Here is a 25,608-nt window from a genome sequence, read left to right as displayed (position 1 = left end):
CCTCTCAGACGTGACTGTTTTTCGCTTATATATCTGGGTTTTATCTGTGGATTGTTATTGAAACCTCGCTTGCTCGAAAATTTCAAATTAAGCGGATCAAAGTTTTGAAAGGATGAAAAGTTTAAAATTTTAATAACCCACAGTCAATTGATTTGTTACAAATTACCGATAAAAGGGGATATTACAAAACATAAATTTTAGATTTTACCATGGCTGCATTTGCAACTGTTTGTGTAACATGCTAGTGGCTAGAATGCAATTGGGTAGAGCGTGGGCAATTTACTTAAATATTTAAATGACTTAAATGTGACAAATGTTCTTTTTAATGATTATTCACACATGTGATGATACAAATTAAATGTTAAATAAATTACAGGGTATTATAAAAAGCTATAAAAATATTCAACAATAACTATTTAAACTTAAAATAGTCAGTTAACAACAAAATCTAAATTGATGAGGAAAATATTCCTTAGATATATTAGGTTAAGTAAACATTTCTTACTGTTTTTCGAAACACATTTTTACGTTTAGTTTGACAAATTTATTGCGTTATACGAGAATTTTTTTTAAGTCAGAACTCCCAATTTCTTGAATCTCATTCATAAAGGAAAGCTATACAGAAATCATTTAATTTTTAAAATGTTTTTAAACAGATTCTTAATTTTTGTTAAAATGTTTCAAGATTTTAAAATTTATTACCTTAATGTTATACATTCGTTTTTGGGTTACTGTTTTTTCTTACTGAGTGTTTGTCAAATTGTATATTGCATTATACCCATAACATATTTTCTAAAAATCGGAATCACCGAAGTTTCAAAGTGATTATTTTATAAGATAGATTTGCTTACTTATTCACTTATTACGAGACGTTATGGTGGAGGCGCCGGGCACAGATTCTTGGCGCCTCCGCCATAATGTCACGTGTCTGACAAAACGAGTCTTTTACTATTATTTATTCAAAACGAAACTACAAGCAAAATTGTGATCGTGATACTTAAATACGAAGGCACTTTTCCTCATCTTATATTCTCTTTCTTGAGAACATTTTTCTCGTTTAATAACGATGTTTTAGTGACCTTCTAGGTATTAATTTTTGTTTTTTAATGTATAAAGTGTGTAAATCTAATATGGTTAGACGGTTTCATATTCCAACGATGCCAACATTTCAATTTTGAATATTTTGTTCGAATGAAATTACTGAGAAATCATTATTTTATCAAGCCTCAGTTTACTGCTGTTAAAGGAACCGCCACTGACAACCAAACCGAAATTAATATGTCATTTAAATCAGTTTATTTGAATTTACGTTTCTTGAATTTTTAACGTTTTCCACAAGCTAAATATATGGCGCTAAAGTTTTTGTAAACACAGTGTCACAGCTATAATTTTTTCTTGATAAAACTTTGTGTGAAGATATTTAAAATTTAAAACACAGTTTGCAAATGATAAAAGGGAAAACGCATCCAAGTTGAAAATTCTAGGTAAATTAAGTACACAAGTTTTATAAAGCGAGCTTTAGTTATGCAACGTTACGTTTTGTAACATAAAACAGCTTTAAAAAAGCTGATTTTATTTTGTTTCCAATTTTAATACTTACTAAATTTTTAAAATTAACGAATGAAAAAAAAATTGCTATAATTTCACTTACTGTCTAGTTTTTAATTCCATAATTTATTTGGTACTATAAACTGACATTGCACCAGTCTTACAAATTTATATGATGTCGACAAAACTAAGTTTTATTCTTAACTGTTTTGTGACCTTTTGAAATGATAAAAATTAGTGTTGCTTACTTATCTTCATAATAGTGCTAGGAAAATCACATGTACTTACGTCGTATACATCAACGACGAAATTGTTTTTAACAAATAATGAAAACTATTAATGCCGAATAGGCATATTGAATTATACGGTTAAATTAATTTTCAGACATTTATAAACAGTACACATTGAATAATGGTTTAATTTCACTCGACTTAATAAGAACAAAACAAACCTCAATACTTCTAGTCGAATAATAATTCAGTCGTTAGATATTATTTCGTAAGAGGTTACTTTTCTCGCTAAGTAAAATCGATTGCTGTAAACTGTGTTACAGTGATAATTTAATTTCTTAATCCTCGACGAAACCCTGAGAGACTCCAACACGGTTTTACTTTCTCGTCAAGGATAAAATGTGCATTTATCTTAATATTCAAGTTGCTGACTATCGCTTTACTTGGGCTTCCCTACCCTACAAGGGGTAAACTTTGCAATTACTATGTTGCATAACAATGTGTGTGATGTGACATTCTTGTTTTAAGTTGGATTTACCCATTTTATGCTTTAATAACGTAGTTATCAGGCATCCTATGCAAGTGTAATAATTTTGCAGATGAGATAGCAAGTTTGGCAGCTGCTGCTGAAAAGAAACGTCCTGCAGAAAGAACCGAACGAGAAAAAGTAGCGATAATGGGGAAGCCACGTCTTGGAAATATCGTAAGAGCACAAATAAGAATCAAAGAGAGCAAGGAATTCCGAGTAAGCAGTTTTACAACTTGTATTTTGATTGTGTATTTAGCTGATTTGACTGTACGATTTTAGAATACTGTAGATAAATTAGTGCAACGAGCCAATGCGTCTTTGCTAATTGGGACGTCGTCTTGGAAGGAACAGTTTATTGAAGCCATAACTGTAAGCGCCAGTGATGAATCAGACCAAAAGAAACCGTCTGGACTGGACTATATCATGCATGTCGTCACACTCTTCTGGAAAATTTTATTTGCTTTTGTGCCACCCACAGGTACTCTCATCATTTGATCTATTGCCTTAAATTTATTCACTTTGTTTTCATTAATGCACATGTTGTTTTTTGTAGATTTGTGCAAGGGATATCTTTGCTTTTTCGTATCAATTCTATGCATAGGAGTAGTCACAGCTGTAATTGGAGATGTAGCTTCACATTTTGGTGCCACTCTCGGTATTGCGGACTCGGTCACAGCTGTAGTTTTTGTAGCTCTGGGAACAAGTGTTCCAGGTAAGCATTAATAATCCTTTAAATTGTTTTAGATTCATTTAATACATTTCCATATCAAATGTCTATCAGCGCTTTTAATTTCTTCTTTCTTTTCTTCATTTTAGAATGCTTCATAAGTTTAAAGTAAATATTTGAACCTCTATTGTTTTAAAATATTCAAAGTTTGGATTCTTTGTACGGATAAATATTTGTTTTTCTAGGAAATTTTAATTGAACAGCTATGAAACTTGCATCTCTTGAAACATGAAATATACCATTTACATAGTAACAGTATGTTAATCAAGAAATCCACTTGTGTTTTATATTTCGCTTTTATCCTTATTATTATAAGTTTTAAAACACGATTTTAAAAAATAAAATGAAAATTAACATTTGTTGTTTCTTGTGTACTATAATACAAGAAAGAGGATGTCCGGAAAGTTGAGTACCTCCGTGACACTGTATAATTAGGCGGTGCAATAGACAACAAGAATTTTTTTAAATCTATCTATAAAAATTTCGAAGTTATTAGAGTTTAAATTTTGCACTTTGACTCTATTTATTTCAGTTGCAAAAATAATTTTCCAAGTTTTTTTGCTTCAGGCTATTAGAACTATTAGAAGAGGAAACAAGGAAGCTGTATGCTAAATTGTAACTCTGTTTAATGTCATTTGTGGCTTTTATTGGTCAAATTTGTTTACTTTTACTAAATAATTACTAAATACTAAACAGTTGAAATATATTAGAGTACATATAAGTGACATTTTTTACGTTTTTAATTAGTTTTTAAACAAAACTCATCAATAGTAAACACTTTAAAAGAACAAACATTTTACTAACAAATTAACTCACGATTTTTGAAATAATTAATTCCAATTACAATAGTTTTTTTTCCAAAAACACCGTTGTTATGGGGTTACTTAATTGTTTTTATTAATAATGGCCTAGTCAGAACTTTATCGATCTTATATTTAACGTTTTTATAAATAGACAGTTGGAACAAAAAAAAAACATCTTTAAGATTCTGCACAAAATGTACTATTTAGATGTAAAAATTTGCATAACCTTGGTAATCGTAAAAAAAAGTTACAGCATAATTAAACCGTTTAAAGTTTGTATTTATTATAATTGTTGACGGAAACTGTTTATGATAACTTGCATGAAATAACAGAATTAATGAGTTTGTTCCCATTATGAATTTCCATTACCACCATTGGTTACGTCTCTTTTAAAGAGAACGTGAAGATCGACCTAATAGTCGCTTAATTTAAAAAAAAAATACTCCCTCCGTCCAGAAATAAGTGTCCGATTTCGATTTTTTTCCTGTCCAGAAATAAGTGTTTAAAAAGCATATTTTATTGAAACATAACAACAACTTAACTTAATTACAATACCATAACGTTTCAAAAAATCCAACTTTGGATTTTCTTATGGACGCCATATTTGATTTATGTATTTTTGAAAAGTCTTTTTGTTCCTGAATACAACGATTGGTTGATGAAATTGGTGCCATTTTTTCCAAAGCATTCTTTGCAAAAACGCTTTTTCTTAATTTTAATCAGTATGTAAAATTTGATCATATTGTGTGATACATCGTTGTAATCAGGAACAAAAAGACTTTTCAAAAATACAGAAATCGGATATGGCGTCCGTAAGAAAATCGAAAGTTGAGTGATTTAACTCTGACATCAAGAGCGCCTTGGAAAATACGATGACAGATTTAGATTCCTTGTAAAAAAGTACCTTAAGAACGTCCAAGTTAAAAACGTCTAAGTCTTTCAGTTTTTGCTTTATTTTTGAAAAAAAATAAAAACGAAAATTACAAATTTCTGTTTTTTTCCAATAATTCAAAAACTAAAAATGACACATTACATTACATAACTGAGATCCCATGGTGGAGCTCGAAAAACGAACATCTGTATATTTTTTTAAAGTTTTTATTTAAAGCTAGCTGTCTTGTACAAAGATGATGATGGTTTTCTTCACTTTCTAAGAGAACATTTAATTTGGTTTCATCGTTTTTACTTTTTTTTTTTACTTATAACAAAGATACAGGATTATTCATAAATATGAAACAATATTTGAACTTCAAAAATGTGCTATAAAATGATGTTAATTTAAATAATAACTCATGTCCTATCTCTACTGATAAGAATTTTACAGCCCTCGGAATGTGGGTATGAAAATTTGTGTTTGTTTTGTAATAACTTCGGAACCATTTGACCAAATATTATAAAATTTGGAATGGTTACTTGCGAGAACATACCTTTTAAACTAGTAATTACGAAAACCGGATACATCTACTCAATTTCCGTTTCCAACAATTGCAAGTCATATTTTCTGTTTTATCGTTTTTTTGGCCTCTTAACATTATTTTTTTTTTGATCAAAACAATAGAGTAATAATTTTGAATGAAAAACGCATAACCTTTAATATCTCTAAAATGGACCAGTTTAAAGATATTTTAATCTACACAACACTGAAAGCAAAAAGTATGAATTTTGAATGAGTGATATCCACGGCAACAAATGACCATTGTCACATATTTTCCTGTCAGGCATCTGTCAACTTTGACATTGGACGATTATTAAACAATTAATCGAAAATATTTAATGAAAGTATTTATCTCAGACTCCAAACATAACTAATAAATCCAAATGGATCTCGTAGCATTTAATTTATAAAAAATTCACAAAAATTTATCGTCAAAATTAACAGATGCCTGGCAGGGATTTATGTGACCATGGTCACTGGTTGCCGTGGATACCACTTATTCAAAATTCATATTTTTCATTTTCAGCGTTGTGCAGTCCTCACTTTAAATTAAAATATCTTTAAAACGACCCATTCTAGTGGTATAAAAGGTTGCGTTTTTTAATCGAAATTGATTACTCTTTAGATCTAAGCAATAAAAAATTTGTGTTAAGAGGTCAAAAAAAAAACGGAACAATACAGAAATTGTAACCTGCAACTACTGAAACCGGAATTTGAGTAGATATATCCAGTTTTCGTGATTATCAGTTTAAAAGGTATGTTCTCGCAAGTAACTATTCCAAATTTTATAAATAATTGGTCAAATGGTTCCAAAGTTATTACAAAAAAAAATTTCCTTCCCCACATTTCGAGGGCTGTAAAATTCTTATCAAAAGAGATTGGACACGAGTTGTTATTTAAATTAACATTATAGGTCATTTTTGAGGTTCAAATATCAAATATTGCTTCATATTTATGAATAAATAATTTTGTTCGTTGTGTATTTTATTTATTTTATGATTATGCTTAAGAAGAAAATGAATTGTTTATGTGATAACAAATAATAAAACCTTGTTTTCTCAGTTGTTTCCAATAAATTGAAGGTGTGTACGAGTTTGAAGGTGAAGAGAGTTGTAAATTACATTTAGTGAATTTGTAAAAAAACATTGTAGAAACTGATTAATATTAAAACTTACAGGTACTATTTGCCTATTTCAAAATTAAAAACCAAAAATCTAAGAATTGTTATTAAAAAAATAACTTTGAGAATTATTTCGTTGGTTAAAATTCCGTTACATCTTTTATTATAAATACTTAATTAAAATATTTAGGTGTTGAATGATAAGGTCCTATTAGTCAATTTATTGTCTTTCGTGAAATAATCTACGAGAAATGTGCATTTTTTAGCTTTATTTGCGTCATAAAGATTTAGAGAATTGTAAAAAATAAACCTCTGGGGTGTTTTCCAACATTTTATCCTCAGTTTTATCCTAGAATTATAGCAAATGGAGGTTTAAGACCAAAAATTCCGGTACATTGCAAGATAAACTGCTCTCTCAAGGGCTTTGCTAGCCGTTACAAAATTGATGTTCAAAAATGTCAAGCCAATGAACAAATCGATTTTATAGGTCATTTAGGTACTTGATAGCATGTTTTGTTAGCGTGTAAGGATTACTGCATGGTTTTGCATTAACAATCTGTCGCCAGCAATATTTAAAGTTTACAATTTGACACGCAACCAGTTTCGAGATATTTTTTTTTTTTAATGCTCGCAAAACAAAGGAGCTGCCATCACATATTGGATTTTCTATTCCAGATACATTTGCCAGTAAAGTAGCAGCCATCCACGATAAACACGCCGATGCCAGTATTGGAAATGTTACAGGAAGTAACGCCGTGAATGTGTTCCTTGGTATCGGCGTAGCTTGGTCAATCGCTGCCATTTACCACGCCACCAAGGGTGCAAATTTCAAAGTAAAACCGGGGAAGTACGTTGGCAACGTCCTCAATAGAGTTTTATCTTGAAAAATGCCTGTTTTCAGTTTGGCATTTTCCGTGACGATATTTTGTTCGGAGGCAGTCATTACAATAATCGTCCTGTTGCTGCGGAGATCGCGCATGGTGGGCGGCGAACTCGGAGGACCAAAGTGCCTCAAGTATCTAACGTCTGCTTTCCTCTTCTCACTGTGGATATTTTACTTAATTATGACAACGCTGGAAGTTTATCATGTCATTAAAGGGTTTTAGGATGTGTGTGCACTCGGCGACTAGTCTCGCATAAACAACGAATAAACTACTCAGCAGAATTGATTGTGGCATAACTACCTACATAATTAAGGTAACCTAAGGCTTTTCACGGTTTCAATTTACATGTACTTAATTAATTACTTCTCTTTCTTCGTCAACAACGCAATAATGTATCTCAAATCACAGCAAATGTGATTACTCATTAGTCCACTCACGTTATTGTCAGCTTATCGATTTTGTGATCGCCATCTCGGGCTAACAAGTAGACTTAATTTATGCCTTAAGCAAACGACAGGCCTGCCAATGTAGTACGTTATATTTTTATAAACTGAGTTTTAAACCAGTCAAATTAGAATTTGGGTTTCAAAAAATTGACAAATGAACAATTACAACAAAAATTCCACCTCAAGATATGTGAAAACAAAACTACAATACAAAAAAATATAATACTACTTTATTCATATTTTACTCTTTATACACAAAATTTATAACTACTCGTATTTAAAATTTATATAAAAAGGCAAAACCGACAATGATTCTCATTCTCCATTTTTTTAAGAGTCTAACTTGTCTCATTCTAGATAACAAATCAATCGTTTATCAACATTCAAAATTTTTCTTTATTTAAGTAATTAAACATAAAACCGCAATAGAAATTTAAAAGCAAAACAAGACAAACAATATTATATTATAATACTAGTTTATAAGCAAGTCTTTAAAACACGCACGACGGGTTTAAGAGCACGACACGTCAGCGGAGTGCTTTTAACGTCGTAAGTGTTTTAAAGGCGCTTATAAACGAGTGTTATACGCTATTTTTTATTATACCTGCTCATTTACGATCTTTTATGAGCATTGCAAAAATGTGAATTTACACAATAAAATTATCAAAGGTTGTTTGTGAATCGTTTTCGTAGAGACGGTTACTAGTTTACGTTGTTAAGCACATTTTTTAACGTTTTAATTGGTCCAGACATTTTACTATCTCTTGTTACCTAGACAACTAACCGAACCTGACTCCTAGCTGATAGACGAAACACGTACCAATTTAAAAAAGTGTTCAGTTATTTCTTACTTAATTTACTTTTTTGTTTTTTATGTCCTTTTATTAAGTGATCTTTTACTATTCTGGAGCACATTTTTCCAATTATTGTTTTTCAAAGCATTATAGCTTATTTATTGTTTTAAGTTTGACCCTACAGATATAGAATTACTGCCAATAATTAACTTAAGCTATTTTCTTCAACTTTTGCGTGTATTTCTTCTTTTTTCTTTGGAATTTTTGTTGTAAAAACAACATTTTTGTTTATTTTGAAGCAGAAATATGTGAAATTCGACTGGAGATACAAGAAAGTTAGTTTTTGTTTGGGTTTTGCGCATTTTTCTTTAATTAGTACGCACTTTGAAAATTAATGCTGGATAATGTTGACTAGACTTAGTCTGATTTAGCCTTAGAGTAAGCGAGTGTTCAAATAACATTATATAGCCTACAAAGACTACCTTAACTTTAAAATTTAAGAATAGTGTTGTGAGTTGCACTGTTATATTTGTGTAACATAATACTTAATATGTAACATCCCGAATTCGGTAACTTCGTTTCTGACGTCCATTCCGTTTGCAAATGGCGAAGTGCCATATTTGGGGCGTTGTATAGTCATAATTCTAGTCATGTTAGTTGATAGTGTGCAATTTACAAAACAGTGATTCAAAAAGACCACGACAGTAATGGGAATTCAAATTATACACAAACGAATTAAAATCAAAAGGCTGACGAAAGGAACCATTCGGTAGTAAATTCTGACTGTGTACTGTAGGTAATGCTATGTTTAAAAATGCCATCTCACACACATTAAATTTTTTATATTTTTGTGTCGCCCAACGACTGACTTAAAAAATTACGAAATCAAAAACATGATCACAGTGGGAGTGGATGTATTTTTAAAAATACCATTACATCAATCTTAGATTTTGTACACTTACTAGAAAATCAAAATAGATAATACATCTGAATCTATAGCTTTTGTATGGCGGATAGATAGTCTTAGTGAAATTTGTAGTCACTACGCTATAATTTGATTCTTCCCATCTGATTCTGATGAAGAGGTAAAGCTGGAAAAGGATTCCTTTAATGTAAGTCTGGAGATAATACTTCCACTAGTTAGATACATGTTGTATCTGATTTTGTTGCTTTTGTTTCCATTGAGTTCCAACAATTTGAGTTGAATGAGGCTAGAACAAAACGGAATTTATTAATTTCCTATCATTTATTGGGAACAAACGTCGACATATGTCCGTAAGTAATTGGTGTAGCATTCAATGGAATTAATTGGCTGGCTGTCAGTGAAACGAAGTGGTGTAGAAGAAGAATGAATTTAAAAAAATACATGTGGGAACGTTTATTTTTAAATTATTTAAATTATTTACACCACTTTCATTGTCTACACTCGTAATTATTTTGGTTGTGTTCATTCGGAGAAATCTACTCGTTGCACAAAATTTGGCCTAAATCGTCATTGGCTGTTTCTCTATTTGTTGTAGCTATATGTAAAATAAATGTTTGTCGAATTGTTGGAATTCTATTAAGTGTTCTGTGTTGTCTGTAGTTTGTTATCGAATGTTTTTGGCGAAACGGAATTAAATGAATTCACTCCAATCCCGATTAAATGCGTGTTATGGGCTTCCAATAGTTATCCATGAATTGTTTATTTAATTTAAATTTTATATTTGTTTTACGAAGAACGCAAACTGTTCGTTTATTACAAATACGAGATTAAATTAAACTGTGATTTCATTTATTGCACCTATGAGCAGAAGGAAGAAACAATTGAATTGTTGTTTTTTTAAACTATAATATGGGATCACAAATTAATTTAATCAATATGTGCGAAATTCATAAACCATATTCGTTTACTTTTTTAACCAGAGGAACCTTTTGCAATTACATATTCCCTAATTTAACCAAAGGACGGAAATCCTAATTAAGTAATAATTAAATCGCCTTACCCTCAGAAAAAAAAACATTTTACGTTGAGTGTAATAGACTAGACATGGTCTTACATAAGAGTAATGTTAGGTGTTGATAAATTTATATTATTTTTTTATGATTTGTAGTTTAGGTAAGTACCTACATATCTTTGGCACAAGAGTGCAAGCCAAATGAACCAAAAATATTATAGAATGGATATTATTGCTAAAATTGTTGTCATTATAGTTAAGTTTAAGCAAAGAATGTTCGATTTAATAAAACATGTACCTAGTTAAAATAGAGCTTTATTAACCTACCTTTTCTCCTTATACCTAATTAAATCGAAATGTGTATAGTTTCGAGTTTGGATAGTTTTTTTTTGAATATAATGAATGTTGTTATTAAACTATTTTGCACTAATATCTTTACATAAAATAATGTGCTTAGATTTTTCTATATTTACTAAAAAAACATATCAAAATAAAAAAATAGTTATTAGACAACTTGGTCGATATTTATAAATGTGAAAGTAAAATTCAACAATGAAATCTAATGTCAAAGATTGTTAGCAACCAACAACCGCCGATATACAACAATGGATGTATTTTTTTATCATCTAGACGATAAAATTTCATTTTAACATGAAGAAAAAAGTAGATAAAATTCAATTTTACCATAGGGGATTGAATAAAAATTATATAGGACTTTGATAGATAACTAATCTAGTCTATCGTCTATAATTGTTTTTATCTATACAGCTTGTTTCAAAAATAAGTTTTTTTAATTTGCGTTTATAATACGTTTATTAACGTCTCCAGTAGGAGTCGTTTATAGCTATCTATAAAAGCACAATGTGCTTTAATGAATTTAGGGTTATTTAGTTTTTGGATGCCGCTTTTGACTTGTCTGGTAACAAATTTTGCATTGTTGCTTCGGCAATTTCGCGAATTTCGGGCGGAGTGCAAACTAAATTATGTTTCTCATATTTTATTTATTATTATTATGTTGTAACACTAATAACTAATAATTTGTAATTTTTATTTTTAATGACAGACGGCAGAAATGACTCAAAAAAACAGGTGGGCGTCGACTGTTACCAACCGATACCAACTAACACAAAATTCTCTAGGCGACAAAAATATATATTTTTTTAATTAAAATAAGAAAAAAGGGGGCGCAAATTAGAAAAAATAGCATAAAATACTCGTTTTATAATGGCATTGGCGCACTCATCCCATAGAAAACTCGCCTACGGCTCGTTTTCTAACTTGGGATTCGTGCGCCAAATCAACCCTTATAAAACTTGTTCTTTAATATACTATACAATACAAACTGTTTTTTTTTAATGAAACACTATATATTTCTTAGCGCTTTTGGATGTATGTAGATTTTTATGACAATGTTTTTAAGCTAAACTTTTATTTTGCTTAGTTTTAAAAATAAGATGGTTTTTTGTCGAAAACATGCACTTTTAAAAAATTTATTACACAAAAACTTAAACATCTAGAAATATTTTTTTATTACCACAAAAAAGAAGGTACAAGCTATAAGGTTGTTACATTTTTTTAGTGTGTTGCATTTGCTAAGATAAAAAAATTAAGGCGTTTGTTTTAAGTTCAATAACTTAAAAAATTTAAATGGTAGATCCAAATTATTGTTTTTGCATTTAAAAGATTATTAAATTGTCTTTCTAAAATTATTTACTTTTAGGTGTTTACAGTTGTTTCAGTAGCCAAAAAGTGCACAGTTGCACAAAATTTGGAAGAAATATCACTTAATAATCACACTTGTCTTAAACTGAATCCATTATTTTTTATTTAACAATGCTCAGATATTGATAGGCATTATTGCTACAATTATTATTGAAAGTAAAATATTTTTTATTTATCAATTTTAGACATTAAAAGTTTATTTTTTTAGATAGACAATTTATCATTCTATTAAATGCAAAAATAAAAAATAGGATGTTCCATTTAAATTTTTTAAGTTATTTAACTTTTAACAAAACTAAGCGAAACCGACTAATAAAAGTTTAACGTAAAAACATTGTTGTAAAAGGCTGCTACAGCCAAAAATGCGAAGAAACAAACGGTGTTTCATTTAAAAAAAAACACAAGTTAGTATTGTAATTTATTTTTGAGACATGCTGTATGGTAGAAAATAATTTTAGGTGATGCAGTAGATTAGTGTCCTATACATATTTTTTTAAAATTTTACCACTTAAAGGTCACTAATGGACTTTTTCAACTTGCTGGGACACTCTGTATTTTGCGAAGCAAAAGCTCTTTTATCAATACCTACCTTCCAACGGAAAAAGATGAACAATTTTATTACCAAAATACCTAAACTGTTGTTTCAAAAAACTAAATATCAAGCCTGTCAATTTAATAGTAATTGCTCTCATAAAAAACTCGTCCGTTAATTACTGTTTTTTATTTTATTACCTATTTAAAAAAACCGCGTCATCCTTAAAAAAAATCGAATTAAATTGACAGTTAGCGTTTTGCGCATGCGTTTACAGTTCAGTGACGTTTCTGACGTTTGTAAATGGCAACCACCCAGTTGTCATTTACGAATCGGTTATTATAGATTTTTTTATAAATAAATTTAATAAAAATGAGTACGAAGACAGAAAAAGACAAGACAAAACAGTTGCAGGACAAATGTCAATCAGTTCTAAACGGTCTTCTTCGGGATGAAGATAACAAATATTGCGTGGATTGCGACTCAAAAGGTATGCTTCTCTGATATTCATCTAATAAAACATTTAATTTAAATCAGTTGATTGTTGATATTACTGAACGACGTGGCATTTTTCACCCACGTAAATATTTTTTCATTTACAATGAATAATTTCACAGCCTTTTTATTATCTTTAATAGCCTTCAGATGTAATAACTAGATAAAGGCATCTGGTTTTTTTCATTTATTGAGAATAATATTTTGTGTGATAATCGATACTATTTTAGGTCCGAGATGGGCTTCCTGGAATATTGGAGTATTCCTATGTATACGATGTGCCGGAATTCATCGAAATTTGGGGGTCCACATTTCAAAAGTAAAGTCAGTCAATTTAGACACGTGGACCCCAGAACAGGTGGTTTCCTTACAACAAATGGGGAACTCCCGTGCCAGAGCAGTATACGAGGCAAACCTCCCTGACAATTTTCGGCGTCCACAGAACGATTCTAGTCTTGAATCGTTCATCAGAGCAAAATATGAACACAAAAAGTACATAGCCAGAGAATGGGTGCCCCCAGCTTTGCCAAAAGTCAACTGGGAGAAAGAAATCGATGAGGAGATCGAAAAACAGAAAAGAAAAAAGAAAACCGTCGTTGAAAAGAAACCCGTAGCTAACGTGGAAGTGCCCCAATTGCCCAAACCTAAAAACCCCAGTCCCAAGCCAGGCCGTGTCACAAACACCCCAGAAGCAAAGAAAGAAAACGATCTGTTAGGGTTACAAAACGGAGAAGACAGTTTTAGCGGCTTCTTATCAGCTCCTACTGCAGAAATAAAAAAAGAAGATGACAAATCAGCGAAAAGCGAAGAAGAGAGTTTCTTTAACCAAACCGCGCCAACAGAAAAAGAGAAAGTCAAACTCACGAAAGATAGTATTTTAGCACTTTATAGTAGCACACCAACAAATAACTTTAGCCAGTTCCAAAGTCAGTTGCCTTACCAAGGGAATTACCCGCCGCAGAATTTCCAAACTTTCGGAGGGTATCCGCAGCAACCTGTGGGACAGTTCCCCCAATGGGGGGCCCAGTCGCAGTTTCCTGTTCAGGGCCAAGTACCGGCAGCCCCTGTTACACAATTCCCTGCGACTAACCAGTTCCAGAAGGGCCAATTCGGTAATTTCCCCAATAATCAGTTTCCCACAGGGGGACAGTTTGGACAATTCCAGCCCGGTATAAATTCCGCGCAAACGCCAAATCCGTTTTTTGCAAATCAGAACGGTTTGCAACAACAGTTCGGCAATTTGAGCTTAAATAATCCACCTGCTGCTAATGTCGCGCCCACACTGGCTACTAATATATGGCCGTGAAAAATAACTTAATAAATATTTAACTTATCTCAGTTCTTTTCTCCTATTTTGTTGCTCACTATTATATGTTTCTAGTGATATTATGAAAAGTGTCTATTTTTTTATTATGTTTTCGGTATGTGAGTTACATTACAGAGCACCACGGTGTTTTATCTGATTTGTAAATTAAAACTACAAAACGTTTTATTGGGTGTTGCAATATTTTTACATGAGAGGATTTATTCTAAATAAAATTATTAAGTGCATTGTATAAACCCTGTAATGTTAGATGTTTCGAACGTTTTGCATTTTTTCCTCTACCTCTAAGACTGTTGCAGGTTTTATGTTATGTAAGTTTGACACGAAATTATGTATTATTACATTCTACTTTTTTAATTGGAAATACATAAACATTTTTATTGCTTATATATGTTGTAAGTAAATTTATGTCAATACATAAAAGAATACGAATAAATTCATTTAAAATGCAAGTCTTTCATTTCATTTATTTTATTTTTGTAATTTCCTTATTTGTTGAATTTTTATTCTCGAAATTCAACGTTGGGTGCGAAGATTGCATTATTACAAAGTGTGCCAATTGTGTAATTTATTATGTGTAGGCAATGATTATTATTATAATTCAATTTTGTACTAAGTATATTCAGCATTCTAAAGCAAAATATTTTACAAGTAAGCACAACACATTGATTTTATTATTGAGCAAGTTTGCAAAGAACCATGTGAAAAATTAAAATTTGTAAACAGCAAGTTCTGAAACATAGGTACCACAAAAAATGTTTCAAAAACAAGAATTATTTAGGTCCTTTTAGCATCTTGTAACAATATAAGTTAACTTTAACAATTTTCACCCACATTAGGGATACCGTTTCAACAAAATTTATAATATATGTTGAAAATTAACAACGTGAGTCAGAATCTAAGGAAATTTAAATGTTTTAACAAGTTAAATTTGAAAATCTGGTAAATTTAAGTTTTTCAACTTGTATTATTCTAATACTAGTAAGTTTTGAATTAGAAGTTGGTACAGAAAACGAAAGAATGATCTGCTGAAGAAGAAAAATATTATTATTTTAATATTATTAAAAAAAGATAAGTACATTACCAATGCATTTAAACTACTGATTTAAAATTGATTTTGCACCCTGCGGTCTTTTTTTAAACGATTGTGATGGTACACCAAAATAATTAATTTTTTAATTGACAATGTTTTGTTTTTCACGTGCAGTGATGTTAGATAACGTTAATAATGTTGATAATTGTTACATTATCGTGTAAGCGATTTCGATTGTAATAACCTTGAATAATATGGAGCGTAGTGAAATCGGAACCCGATCATATTTAATGTTTATTTTGGTAAAAACAAAGCAGTCGGGATTAGATGACGATTCCGACTAAAAATGGGAGAGGCCATGTAGGGTTTAGGGCAGAATGAGTTGAGCCATCAAATTGTGAAATCGAAATAGTGTGAATATAGATTTTGTTATTAAAAAGTGTGTTTTATTAAATTTGATATTAAGCGAGTACCTACAGAGCAGCGATGGGATAGGTGACCTGTGCGTCTTGTCGCCTACGTGGCCAAAGTGGCCAATTGGGCCAAAAACTATTTTGTAGTGAATAGTAAACATTTTAAAAGTGTGAGAAGATACTGTTGAAAGGCACACGTAATGTATTGTGTGTAAATTAACAAGTGTACAGAGACTTAAGTTTAAGATAAGTTTTAAACCGCAACGTGCGAGTTAATTTAATTGTTACGTGTAAGTTAAGTTCAAATATTATTGATTCACGATGAACAAACGTAAAAATCGTAAACTTGTGAATGAAAGACACCGAGTACGGTCTCGATCACGTACTCCTGAAATTGACGAAAAGCGTCGTCGCCGAGAAGGTCGGTCGCGGAAACAGCGTTCGCTTTCGCGTTCGAATACGCGCTCCAGAAATGACTCACCGATTAGTAACGGAAAACAACTTCTACAGAGAGATGATGTCATCACTCCAGAACCTAGTGAACGGCATCAAGGAGCTGGGGTGATAAACGAAAATCAACCAACACAGGTACCCAATTCTGATATTATTTCAACAAATCAGTCCACGGATAGTACTCGCATAGAACACCTGGAGCGACTTGTTGAATTACTATTATCTGAAAGAGGTGTTCAAGGCCAGGGAAGTAGTTCCCAATTTATTGTGAAACCAGACTGTATTCCACTATTTAGTCCGGGTGATCCAAATTTATCATCCTCACGTTGGCTAGAAAAGATTGATCAGTTGGCTCAAATTAATTCGTGGAATGAAAAGACGATCATTTACCATATGCAAAGTCGTCTTGCTGGACTTGCCAAAACTTGGTATTACAATCTACCAAACTATGATTTAAACTGGGGACAGTGGAAAGAGTTGATACTTAAAACTTTTCCCGATCAGCGAGATTTTGCTAGTACGTTACGTAAACTCTTAAATAGAAATAAGCAATTGGACGAATCGTGGACCCAATACTACTTTGAAAAGATGGGTCTTCTCCAAGCGTGCGGCATTACAGGACCTAACGCGGTCTCTTGTGTAATCGATGGGATTCGCGATTTGACAATTCAGACTGGGGCACGAGCGGGAAGGTATTTAACACCAGAGGATTTGTATCGTGAATATTTGTCCACATTGGCAAATCAATCCTCATCAAAACATGTACCATTCTTACAAGCTCAGAGACGTTCTGTGCAACAAAGGCTAGGTCCAAGTTCCAGCAAAGAGGAAAAGCAAAAAAAAAAAAAGATACATTGCTCGATGCTATAATTGTGGTGACGGAACACATTTAGCATCAAACTGTCCCAAACCACGTAAAGTATGCACCTTGTGTAATCGTTTGGGACATGAAAGTGATGGCTGTACGAGAAAACAAACTTCCAAAAAGGTCATGGTGTGTTCAACTGTTGAGAAAAATGATGACAGCTACTTTGTTAACTGCAAAGTAAATGGTCAACTACTTCAGGGTTATATTGACACTGGTTGTAGCGTGGTTACTATACGTAAATCGGATGCAAAACGTTTGCATCTTGATTGGGAGCCATCTAATTTGACAATTAAAGGTTATGGGGGTGGCTCGACTAGAGTTCAAGGCCAAATAAAGGCACGTCTAGAAGTCGACTTGTTTGAAACAGAGGTCTCACTGTCGTGGATGATCATCTTCAAGCAGTTCCTGTCATGATCAGACAAACTTTTATTAACAAGGCAAACGTTGCCTTGGTTGTCCGCAACAATGAAGTCCGAATTTTTGATGCAAGCCTTATACAGTTACCACAAATTGATGACTTACCACCTGTCAAATTGAGCCTCTATTCAAAAGAGGATGTGAATATACCAGTTGACCAAGAAGTACCCGTGTGTGTTTGTTGCCAAGAACAGTACGAGGGGGACATTTATGTCACTTACGGACAACGTAACAAACCCAATAATGAATTTACAATTCCTCATTGTGTAATCTCAATTGTTGGCGGAATAGGAGTGATTCCTGTTCTTAACCATTCAGGACAAACCCTGCAGCTGAAAGCTTCGCAGCTATTAGCAAGAGGGCATCCATGTACAGAAGATACCTCCTGGTCCACTTCCAGAACCACTCTTGAGGAGACGGTAAGTGTTTTTACTGTAATAAGTGAAGCGGAAGACAAGTATTTCACGAAAGATGACATACAAAATCAAATTGATTCCGATTTGGATGAAAACCACAAACAACGATTACTTAATCTTTTGAATAAGTATCGTAATTGTTTTGCTGCAAATACAAATGAATTAGGGAGGGCAGTAGACACTGAAATGAAAATTGCATTGACTGACGATGAGCCAATAACGTATCGACCCTATCGTCTTTCTTTTTCTGAACGCGCTAAGGTACGTGAAACCGTACAAGATTTGCTCGACAACAATATCATTCGAGAATCAAAATCATCCTACGCTAGCCCAATAATCTTAGTTAAAAAGAAGACGGGTGAAGTTCGAATGTGTGTTGATTACCGCAAACTAAATTCAAAAACCGTAAAAGATCGTTATCCTTTACCAAGGATAGATGATCTTTTGGACAGGCTTAAAGCAGCAAAGTATTTTATAAGTTTAGATCTGAAGATGGGTTATCACCAAATACCTATGGCTGCAGATTCAATAAACAAAACGGCTTTTATTACACCAGATGGGCACTACGAGTATCTTCGCATGCCTTTTGGACTTGTGAATGCACCGGCAGTTTTTCAACGCAAAGTGAACCAAGTGTTAGGTTCGTTGCGATTTACAACAGCTCTGGCGTATATGGACGATATTTTGATTCCGGCAGAGACAATCGAAAAAGGATTCGATACGTTGACACAAATACTAGACTTGTTTCAGTCTGCTGGCTTGACACTTCGTTTAGAGAAATGTAAATTCTTTTCTTTGTCAATTGAGTATTTGGGGCACGAAATTAGTGAAGGGGTGATTCGACCAGGAAATCGCAAAATTCAGGCGGTGGCTCATTTTCCGAAACCTACGAACATACATCAAATTCGCCAGTTTGTTGGATTGTGTAGTTATTTTCGGAAGTTTATCAAAGGTTTTAGTACAATTGCTGCTCCTCTTACATCTTTGACCCGTGCTGATGTTGCTTTCCATTGGGATGAATCTCAGGAAAACGCTTTTCAAACCCTGAGGACGAAGTTGACTTCACGACCGGTCTTAGCAATTTACGACTCTACACTCTTAACTGAAGTGCATACGGACGCATCAAAGTTAGGTGTTGGGGGCATTTTATTACAACAACAAAAAGATAAAACATTAAAGCCTGTTGTATATTTTAGTCGTCAGACAAGTAAGGAAGAACAACGTTATCATTCCTACGAATTAGAAACTTTAGCAGTTGTGAACTCACTTCAAAAATTTAGGATATATCTGATCGGTATACAATTTAAAGTTGTAACTGATTGTAATGCAATTCGAACAACTTTAACCAAAAGAGATCTGATACCACGAATAGGTCGTTGGTGGCTTGTGACCCAGGAGTTTGACTTCACGGTTGAATATCGTTCGGGAATGAAAATGCCACATGCTGACGCTCTTAGCCGAAATCCTGTGGAAAAAGCGTCGGATGATTTAATAGAAATCTTGATAATGAATGTTAAAGAAGATGACTGGTTATTGTCAGTCCAGTTGAAAGATGACAGATGTCGATTTTTACATGAAGTGTTGTCTAAAGAGCCTACAGATAAGGAAGAACAGCAAATCCATAAAGAATATGTCCTCCACAAGWATAGAGTTTTTAAGATTACACCTCAAGGAAAAAGATGGGTAGTAGCGAAGTTTGCTAGAAGAGAAGTTGTTATGTACTACCATGATCGGAAAGGACATTTTGCACTGGACAAAACTTTCGAAGCAGTTTCAAAGTATTATTGGTTTGCGAATATGAAGAAATACATTAAAAGATACATTGCTTGTTGCTTACCTTGTGCTTACAACAAAGAACAAACAGGAAAGCAACCAGGATTTTTACATATTATTGACAAAGGTCAGGTGCCCATGCACACTTTGCATGTAGATCATCTGGGACCCTTTGTGAAAAGTGTCCGACGAAACACTCACCTAATTACAGCAATTGATGCTTTCTCTAAATTTATTTTTATGAAAGCAGTAACGAGTTGTAAAACAGGACCAGCGATCTTATTTCTGAAAGGTATCGTTGAAACGTTCGGTGTACCTTACAGAATAGTGTGTGATCGGGGAACCTGCTACACAAGCAAAAAGTTTAAAACATTTTGCCATGATTATGGAATTAAAGTAATTCTAAACGCTACGGCAACAACACGAGCAAATGGACAAATGGAGCGATATAACAGGACCATCCTTGGTGCATTAAGCTGTTCGTCAGAACAAGAAAACAAATGGGATGAAAAGATTAACCAGATACGTTTTGGGATTAATGCAACAAAGAATAAAACTACAGGAAAATGCCCTTATGAGATGCTRATGGGCTATTGTCCACGTRGTGTAGATGATGCCTATTTGCTGAACAATCTGGMTGTAAATGAAAAACAGCAAGATATACAACRGWTACRAACAGAAGGTATTCAAAACACTGTAAAAGAGCAGAAGTGACAAAAGAAACATTTTGATTCAAAACGACGACCTGCTAAACATTATGAAGTGGGCCGACAAGTGTTAGTCAGAAAAGTCCTTCCATCAAACGATGGCAAAAGCAAGAAGTTGCTGCCAAAATACTCAGGACCCTACGTAATAACGAAAGTGCTTCCTCACGATCGTTATGTCATAGAAGATCTACCAGGCGCACAACGTGCACAAAAATTTTACAGTGGTGTTTGTCCAGTTGACAAATTGAAACCATATGTGAACGATATGTCAGACGATGCTTTTACAGCATCATCAGAAGATGAAAGTATTAATGGTCTTCAATCCAAAAGGATTGATCTGGTTGGGTTTCAGTGGCCCGACAACTAATATCAGCGAAGTGCTGAAGAGGCTAAAGTAGCCCAATATTTTCATTGGCAACGTGCTGATGATTGGGCGCACGTAGCCCATCATTTGAAATTAGCGACGTGCTAATTGGGCTGACGTAGCCCTGTATTTTAAAGATTTTCATCGGCAACGTGCTGATGATTGGGCGCAAGTAGCCTACCATTTTAATGTAGCAACGTGCTACCTGGGCTGACGTAGCCAAGTATTTTAACGATTTTCATCAGCAACGTGTTGATGATTGGGCGCACGTAGCCCGTCATTGTGAAGCAGCGACGTGCTGATTGGACTGATGTAGTCCTGATTTAAGTTAATTAGCAATGTGCTGATTGGGCAAAGGTAGTCCTATGAGTTCATGTACAAGTTTTCATTAGCAACGTGCTGAGCGAGCTGACAAAGGCCTACGCTTCGCCTACGCAGCTCTACGTTAATTTTCAGTCTTATTAACCAACATATTGAGCTCACGTAACCATCCTTTGGCTCACGTAGCTCTATGTTCTTTCAGCTTTTCATTAAACTTTCAGGTATTGTATTTTAGGGTTAGACCCATGTATAAAGCTCTACGAGGGCGTAGAGCAAGGGTCGCATGGCCGACTGTAAGCGATTTCGATTGTAATAACCTTGAATAATATGGAGCGTAGTGAAATCGGAACCCGATCATATTTAATGTTTATTTTGGTAAAAACAAAGCAGTCGGGATTAGATGACGATTCCGACTAAAAATGGGAGAGGCCATGTAGGGTTTAGGGCAGAATGAGTTGAGCCATCAAATTGTGAAGTCGAAATAGTGTGATTATAGATTTTGTTATTAAAAAGTGTGTTTTATTAAATTTGATATTAAGCGAGTACCTACAATCGGTGTAAATATGTAAAAACTGAGTTGTGTACATGTGACTATCAACATTCTACTAAAGTCTTAATTGTTAATTGTTTTTTAGGGGACTTTACACAGGGTAATTAAAAAATGTCGGACCAAAATATTGGCGATAGAAGACTTTCAGCTAAGCATAAAAATGAATTCAGATTTTTGTTTCAAGCTTTTCTTTGAAAAAACAAAACTGTCAATTTTTATATTATCATTTATTTTTTAGGTAGGCTTCTTAGTTTTTTGTCTCTGATGTTAGATTTAATTTTTTGTTGTTTTTGCTAGGTGGTTTGTTAAATGATTTTTACACCAAAAGACACAAATTGGTGATTTTTTTCAACAGGTATCTGCTGTTCAGTCTTACAAGATCTGCCGTTTCCGCTGACTAAATTTTAAGATTACATAATCGGAACGGCCAAAAACTTAATCCAAAATCTAATCTTTGAAGAGCTATACAGGGGGTTATTCATAAATATGAAGCAATATTTGAACCTCAAAAATGACCTATAAAATGATGTTAATTTAAATAATAACTTGTGTCCTATCTCTACTGATAAGAATTTTACAGCCCTCGGAATGTGGGTATGGAAATTTGATTTTTTTGTAATAACTTTGGAACTATTTGACCAAATATTATATATTAAATATCAAAATCCCTACTTTTTGGTTTCAGTGTTGTGCAGTCCTCAGTTTAAATTAAAATATCTTTGAAACGGTCCATTTTAGGGGTATTAAAGTTTATGCGTTTTTTATTCGGAATTGATTACTCTATCTATTTGGGCAATAAAAAATTGGTGTTAAGAGAGCAAAAAAATGGAAAAACACAGAAAATGTGACCTGCAACTGCTGGAACCGGAAATTGAGTGGATGTATCCGGTTTTCGAGTTTACCAGTTAAAAGGTATGTGTCACAAGGAAATGTTCCAAATTTTATAATAGTTGGTCAAATAGTTCCAAAGTTATTACAAAAAAATCCAATTTCCATATCCACATTCCGAGGGCTGTAAAATTCTTATCAGTAGAGATAGGACACGAGTTATTATTTAAATTAACATCATTTTATAGGTCATTTTTAAGGTTCAAATATTGCTTCATATTTATGAATAAGCCTGTATATCTCGTGAAAAAAGGCTCAAACAATTTTTTGTCATGGGAAGTTTTAACTTAGTTGGATGCCCTTTATCACCACCCAAGAGATGGTCCGTGAAAAATGACAATACTTATCTACTGAAAAAAATTTCAAAACAGAAAACAGATTTTACAAAGTTGGCGGGCCGGGATAAAGACAGTCAAGTTTATTCAAGATTTATGAAAAATAAAAAAGTAAGAAGGTTTGTGATGGGCTAAAAAGCCCTTGATGTTCTTTTTAAAGACTTAAAGTCTTTGATATTGTAAAGAGACCAAACCTATGAAATTAAATTGCGGTCAATAACACAGACTCTTCGGAATTCATAACGTAAACACAATTAGAGCAGGCGACGAGTTTTTCGCGGAAGACTTAAAATCTTAAGTGCGTTTTATGATTCTTATGATTCACTAAATATTCGCGCTAGACTGTCCTTGCCCTGTGCACTGGAGAGAACCCATCGCAAGAGATGACGTGTTATTCGCCCTATAAAAAGGAAGCGCGAATATCGCTAGGGGATCAGTCAAAAATCAGTCCTCTAGTCGAATCAGACTAGTTGTGTCAATTGAAGAAGAAGCTGCCAAAACATCCTGTGCCACCATCTGAGGCCAGAAGCTATCAGCCCAAAACAGCTTGATTGTTCTATTGCATAGTCATGAGCTGTAAGTTTTGATTTATTTTTACTTTGACTGTTCACGTTGCTCCGACTTACTATGCCGTACCATATTAGGATTTTATTGTGGATTTTCGAACGAAATGTCAACCGAAACCGTTATCAAAATTTCCTAATTATTTAAGTAATGTTTTGCTAAGCTAAAGCGCTTGGGCCGGGATGAACTTGAAATATAAGCGTGTTGAAAGACGGATAGGTTCATGAGTCAAAGCAATGACGACAGAGATTTGGTCTCTGGTTACAATTCACAAACCCCAAGTTAGGTTTAAGATATTAGTTTCATTTATCGTTTGTTTCTTATTGGAGTGTTAAGTTGACAAATGAAAACCAGAAATGTCATACGATACCAAATAAGCCTGATACAGCAATTACAATGTTTTTCCGAATTGAATAATAAATACCTTTTGATTGTTTTTCCTAATTTCGTTAAAGTCCATAGTTAGTGTAAAATTACTAATTTAATCAGATCTTTGTATGAAAAACGTACCATAATCACCATTTGTTATTTTATTCCAAATACATTAGTTTAATAATTAAATGTATTTTTAATTGACTGCACCTTACTCTCCTGAAATTGATTGATCTCACGGGTTGGCTGAGGTCCTACGTTCAAAGAAATTTAATCGCTCTGTTTGGTGGGCCACCGCTCGCCCAAAATAAAGGTAGGTTCAAAAAGTTGTAAAAAACTCAATAACCCGCCACAGGTTGCCTGGTAATATGGTAATATGGCTATATGGTGACGTCAGTGGAGTTTTGCTCGATTGCAGACTGCCAAATTTTGTTTTTAGGAGTGAGAAATAAGTATTGCACAACATGCGATAGAGAGAGTGTCGGGAAAACAAACTTCACAGTTCAATCATTTGTGTTTCAAAAATTATAAGGGACAATCCACTGCCATTGAAGCTGATGTGATTTTGGAAGGATTTCGCAAATCATTTGAGATGTACGGATTGATATGTGGAAAATTAATTGGAGACGGGGCTAGTAGTGTTTACAGAAATCTTCTAGAATCTGCACCGTATGGTCCCCAGTTTCACATTGAAAAACTAGAATGCCGAAATCACGTAATCAGGAATTACGTTACAAAATTAAATGATTTGAAAAATAATACTGCTTTTGACATTGAACAAAGAAAAATTTTAGGTGCTAAAATTGAAAAACTACGTACCGCTGTTACTTCTGCTATTGCTCATTGGACAAAAGATAACTCCAGTTCATTCAGTGAAAGAGTGACTAAGTTGCAAGAAAATATTACCAATGGTGTTTGGCATGTATTTGGCAATCACCGGATGTGCATCAATATTGTGCGGAAGCTATAAATTACGTTGTGAAGCCACAGCAGTTTCTTTGAATTCGAAACATGGAAGTTATCACAACGAAATTCAGAAACGGATTTTATCAAGGGGTATAGGCAAATATACTTCCAAATACTGTAAGAAAATCCAAAAAATCAAAGAAAGATTGCAGAAACGAAGCTATGGAAAAAATAAAAAAACTGCTGGGCCTGATTTGAATTGCGATTTATGCGGTGGCAATTTAGAGGACCTAGAAGAAAGTAAGTTCGATTTGTTGAGAAAAGAGTTTCAGAAAAAAGGAAAATCAGAATTACAGCGTCAAATTTTGGACGTGTTTTTAAATTAAGGAAAACCACCTCCACAAAAAAATAATAGAGAATCTTCTTTATGGAACTTTTTGTGGAAATGCAAATACCAGGTATGGTCAATGCAGTGAGAGCAAAGCAGTTACTGCTTTTGAAAAAGTTACCTTACTGAAAACAAAAGAAGTTGGTCTAATAATTTTTAGTTTTAGAAGACGACTCTGCACTTGTGGAAATTAAATGTCCAGTTACATCAAGAAATGTCACCCCAGAAGAAACCGTATACGATCAAAAAGGATTAAATTTGCCAATCTGGTAAATGGCAAAATTGAGTTGAAGAAAAATCATGCATATATGTAC

At 33.2% G+C, this 25,608-nt stretch overlaps 3 protein-coding genes across 5 annotated transcripts in view; all 3 read left to right on the top strand.

Annotated features, from left to right (window-relative positions):
• Window positions 1-8,221, top strand: part of LOC123010535 (sodium/calcium exchanger 3) — a 32,406-nt gene extending 24,185 nt beyond the window's left edge. The window contains exons 4-8 of one of the 3 annotated variants that reach the window (XM_044407503.1): window positions 2,387-2,523; window positions 2,587-2,785; window positions 2,861-3,019; window positions 7,068-7,239; window positions 7,294-8,221. In XM_044407503.1, the coding sequence (XP_044263438.1) occupies window positions 2,387-2,523; window positions 2,587-2,785; window positions 2,861-3,019; window positions 7,068-7,239; window positions 7,294-7,498 (872 nt within the window). In that variant the 3' untranslated portion in view covers window positions 7,499-8,221. Of the gene's footprint in view, window positions 1-2,377; window positions 2,524-2,563; window positions 2,786-2,860; window positions 3,020-7,067; window positions 7,240-7,293 lie in introns of those variants that run through there. The other 2 variants (XM_044407502.1, XM_044407504.1) reach the window with 2 other exon arrangements.
• Window positions 8,222-12,999: 4,778 nt separating this feature from the next.
• Window positions 13,000-14,978, top strand: LOC123010878 (stromal membrane-associated protein 1). Its single transcript, XM_044408048.1, has 2 exons — window positions 13,000-13,197; window positions 13,433-14,978. Exons 1-2 carry the CDS (start codon window positions 13,080-13,082, stop codon window positions 14,506-14,508), a joined length of 1,194 nt encoding a protein of 397 aa, XP_044263983.1. The 5' UTR covers window positions 13,000-13,079; the 3' UTR covers window positions 14,509-14,978.
• An 8,299-nt stretch (window positions 14,979-23,277) lies between these two features.
• The window catches only part of LOC123010913 (DNA helicase MCM8-like), a 14,844-nt gene continuing 12,513 nt past the window's right edge, over window positions 23,278-25,608 (top strand). Inside the window, exon 1 of the mRNA XM_044408100.1 lies at window positions 23,278-23,640. The gene's annotated coding sequence lies outside the window, so the exon portion shown is untranslated. The remainder of the gene's footprint in view (window positions 23,641-25,608) is intronic.

Source organism: Tribolium madens, unplaced genomic scaffold (assembly GCF_015345945.1).
Source record: "Tribolium madens isolate multiple individuals breed KSU strain unplaced genomic scaffold, Tmad_KSU_1.1 Scaffold_91;HRSCAF=231;Tcas5.2_LG7, whole genome shotgun sequence".
NCBI classification, from domain to species: Eukaryota; Metazoa; Arthropoda; class Insecta; order Coleoptera; family Tenebrionidae; genus Tribolium; species Tribolium madens.
The sequence above is the reverse complement of the archived record's forward strand: the minus strand, read 5'-3'. Positions and strand labels throughout refer to the sequence as shown.

Excerpts from the sequence above, each read along its gene's own strand:
- LOC123010878 (XM_044408048.1), top strand. The coding sequence starts at position 13,080 with ATGAGTACGAAGACAGAAAAAGACAAGACAAAACAGTTGCAGGACAAA. Across the intron at positions 13,198-13,432 it reads CGTGGATTGCGACTCAAAAG|GTCCGAGATGGGCTTCCTGG; the intron begins GTATGCTTCTCT and ends ATACTATTTTAG.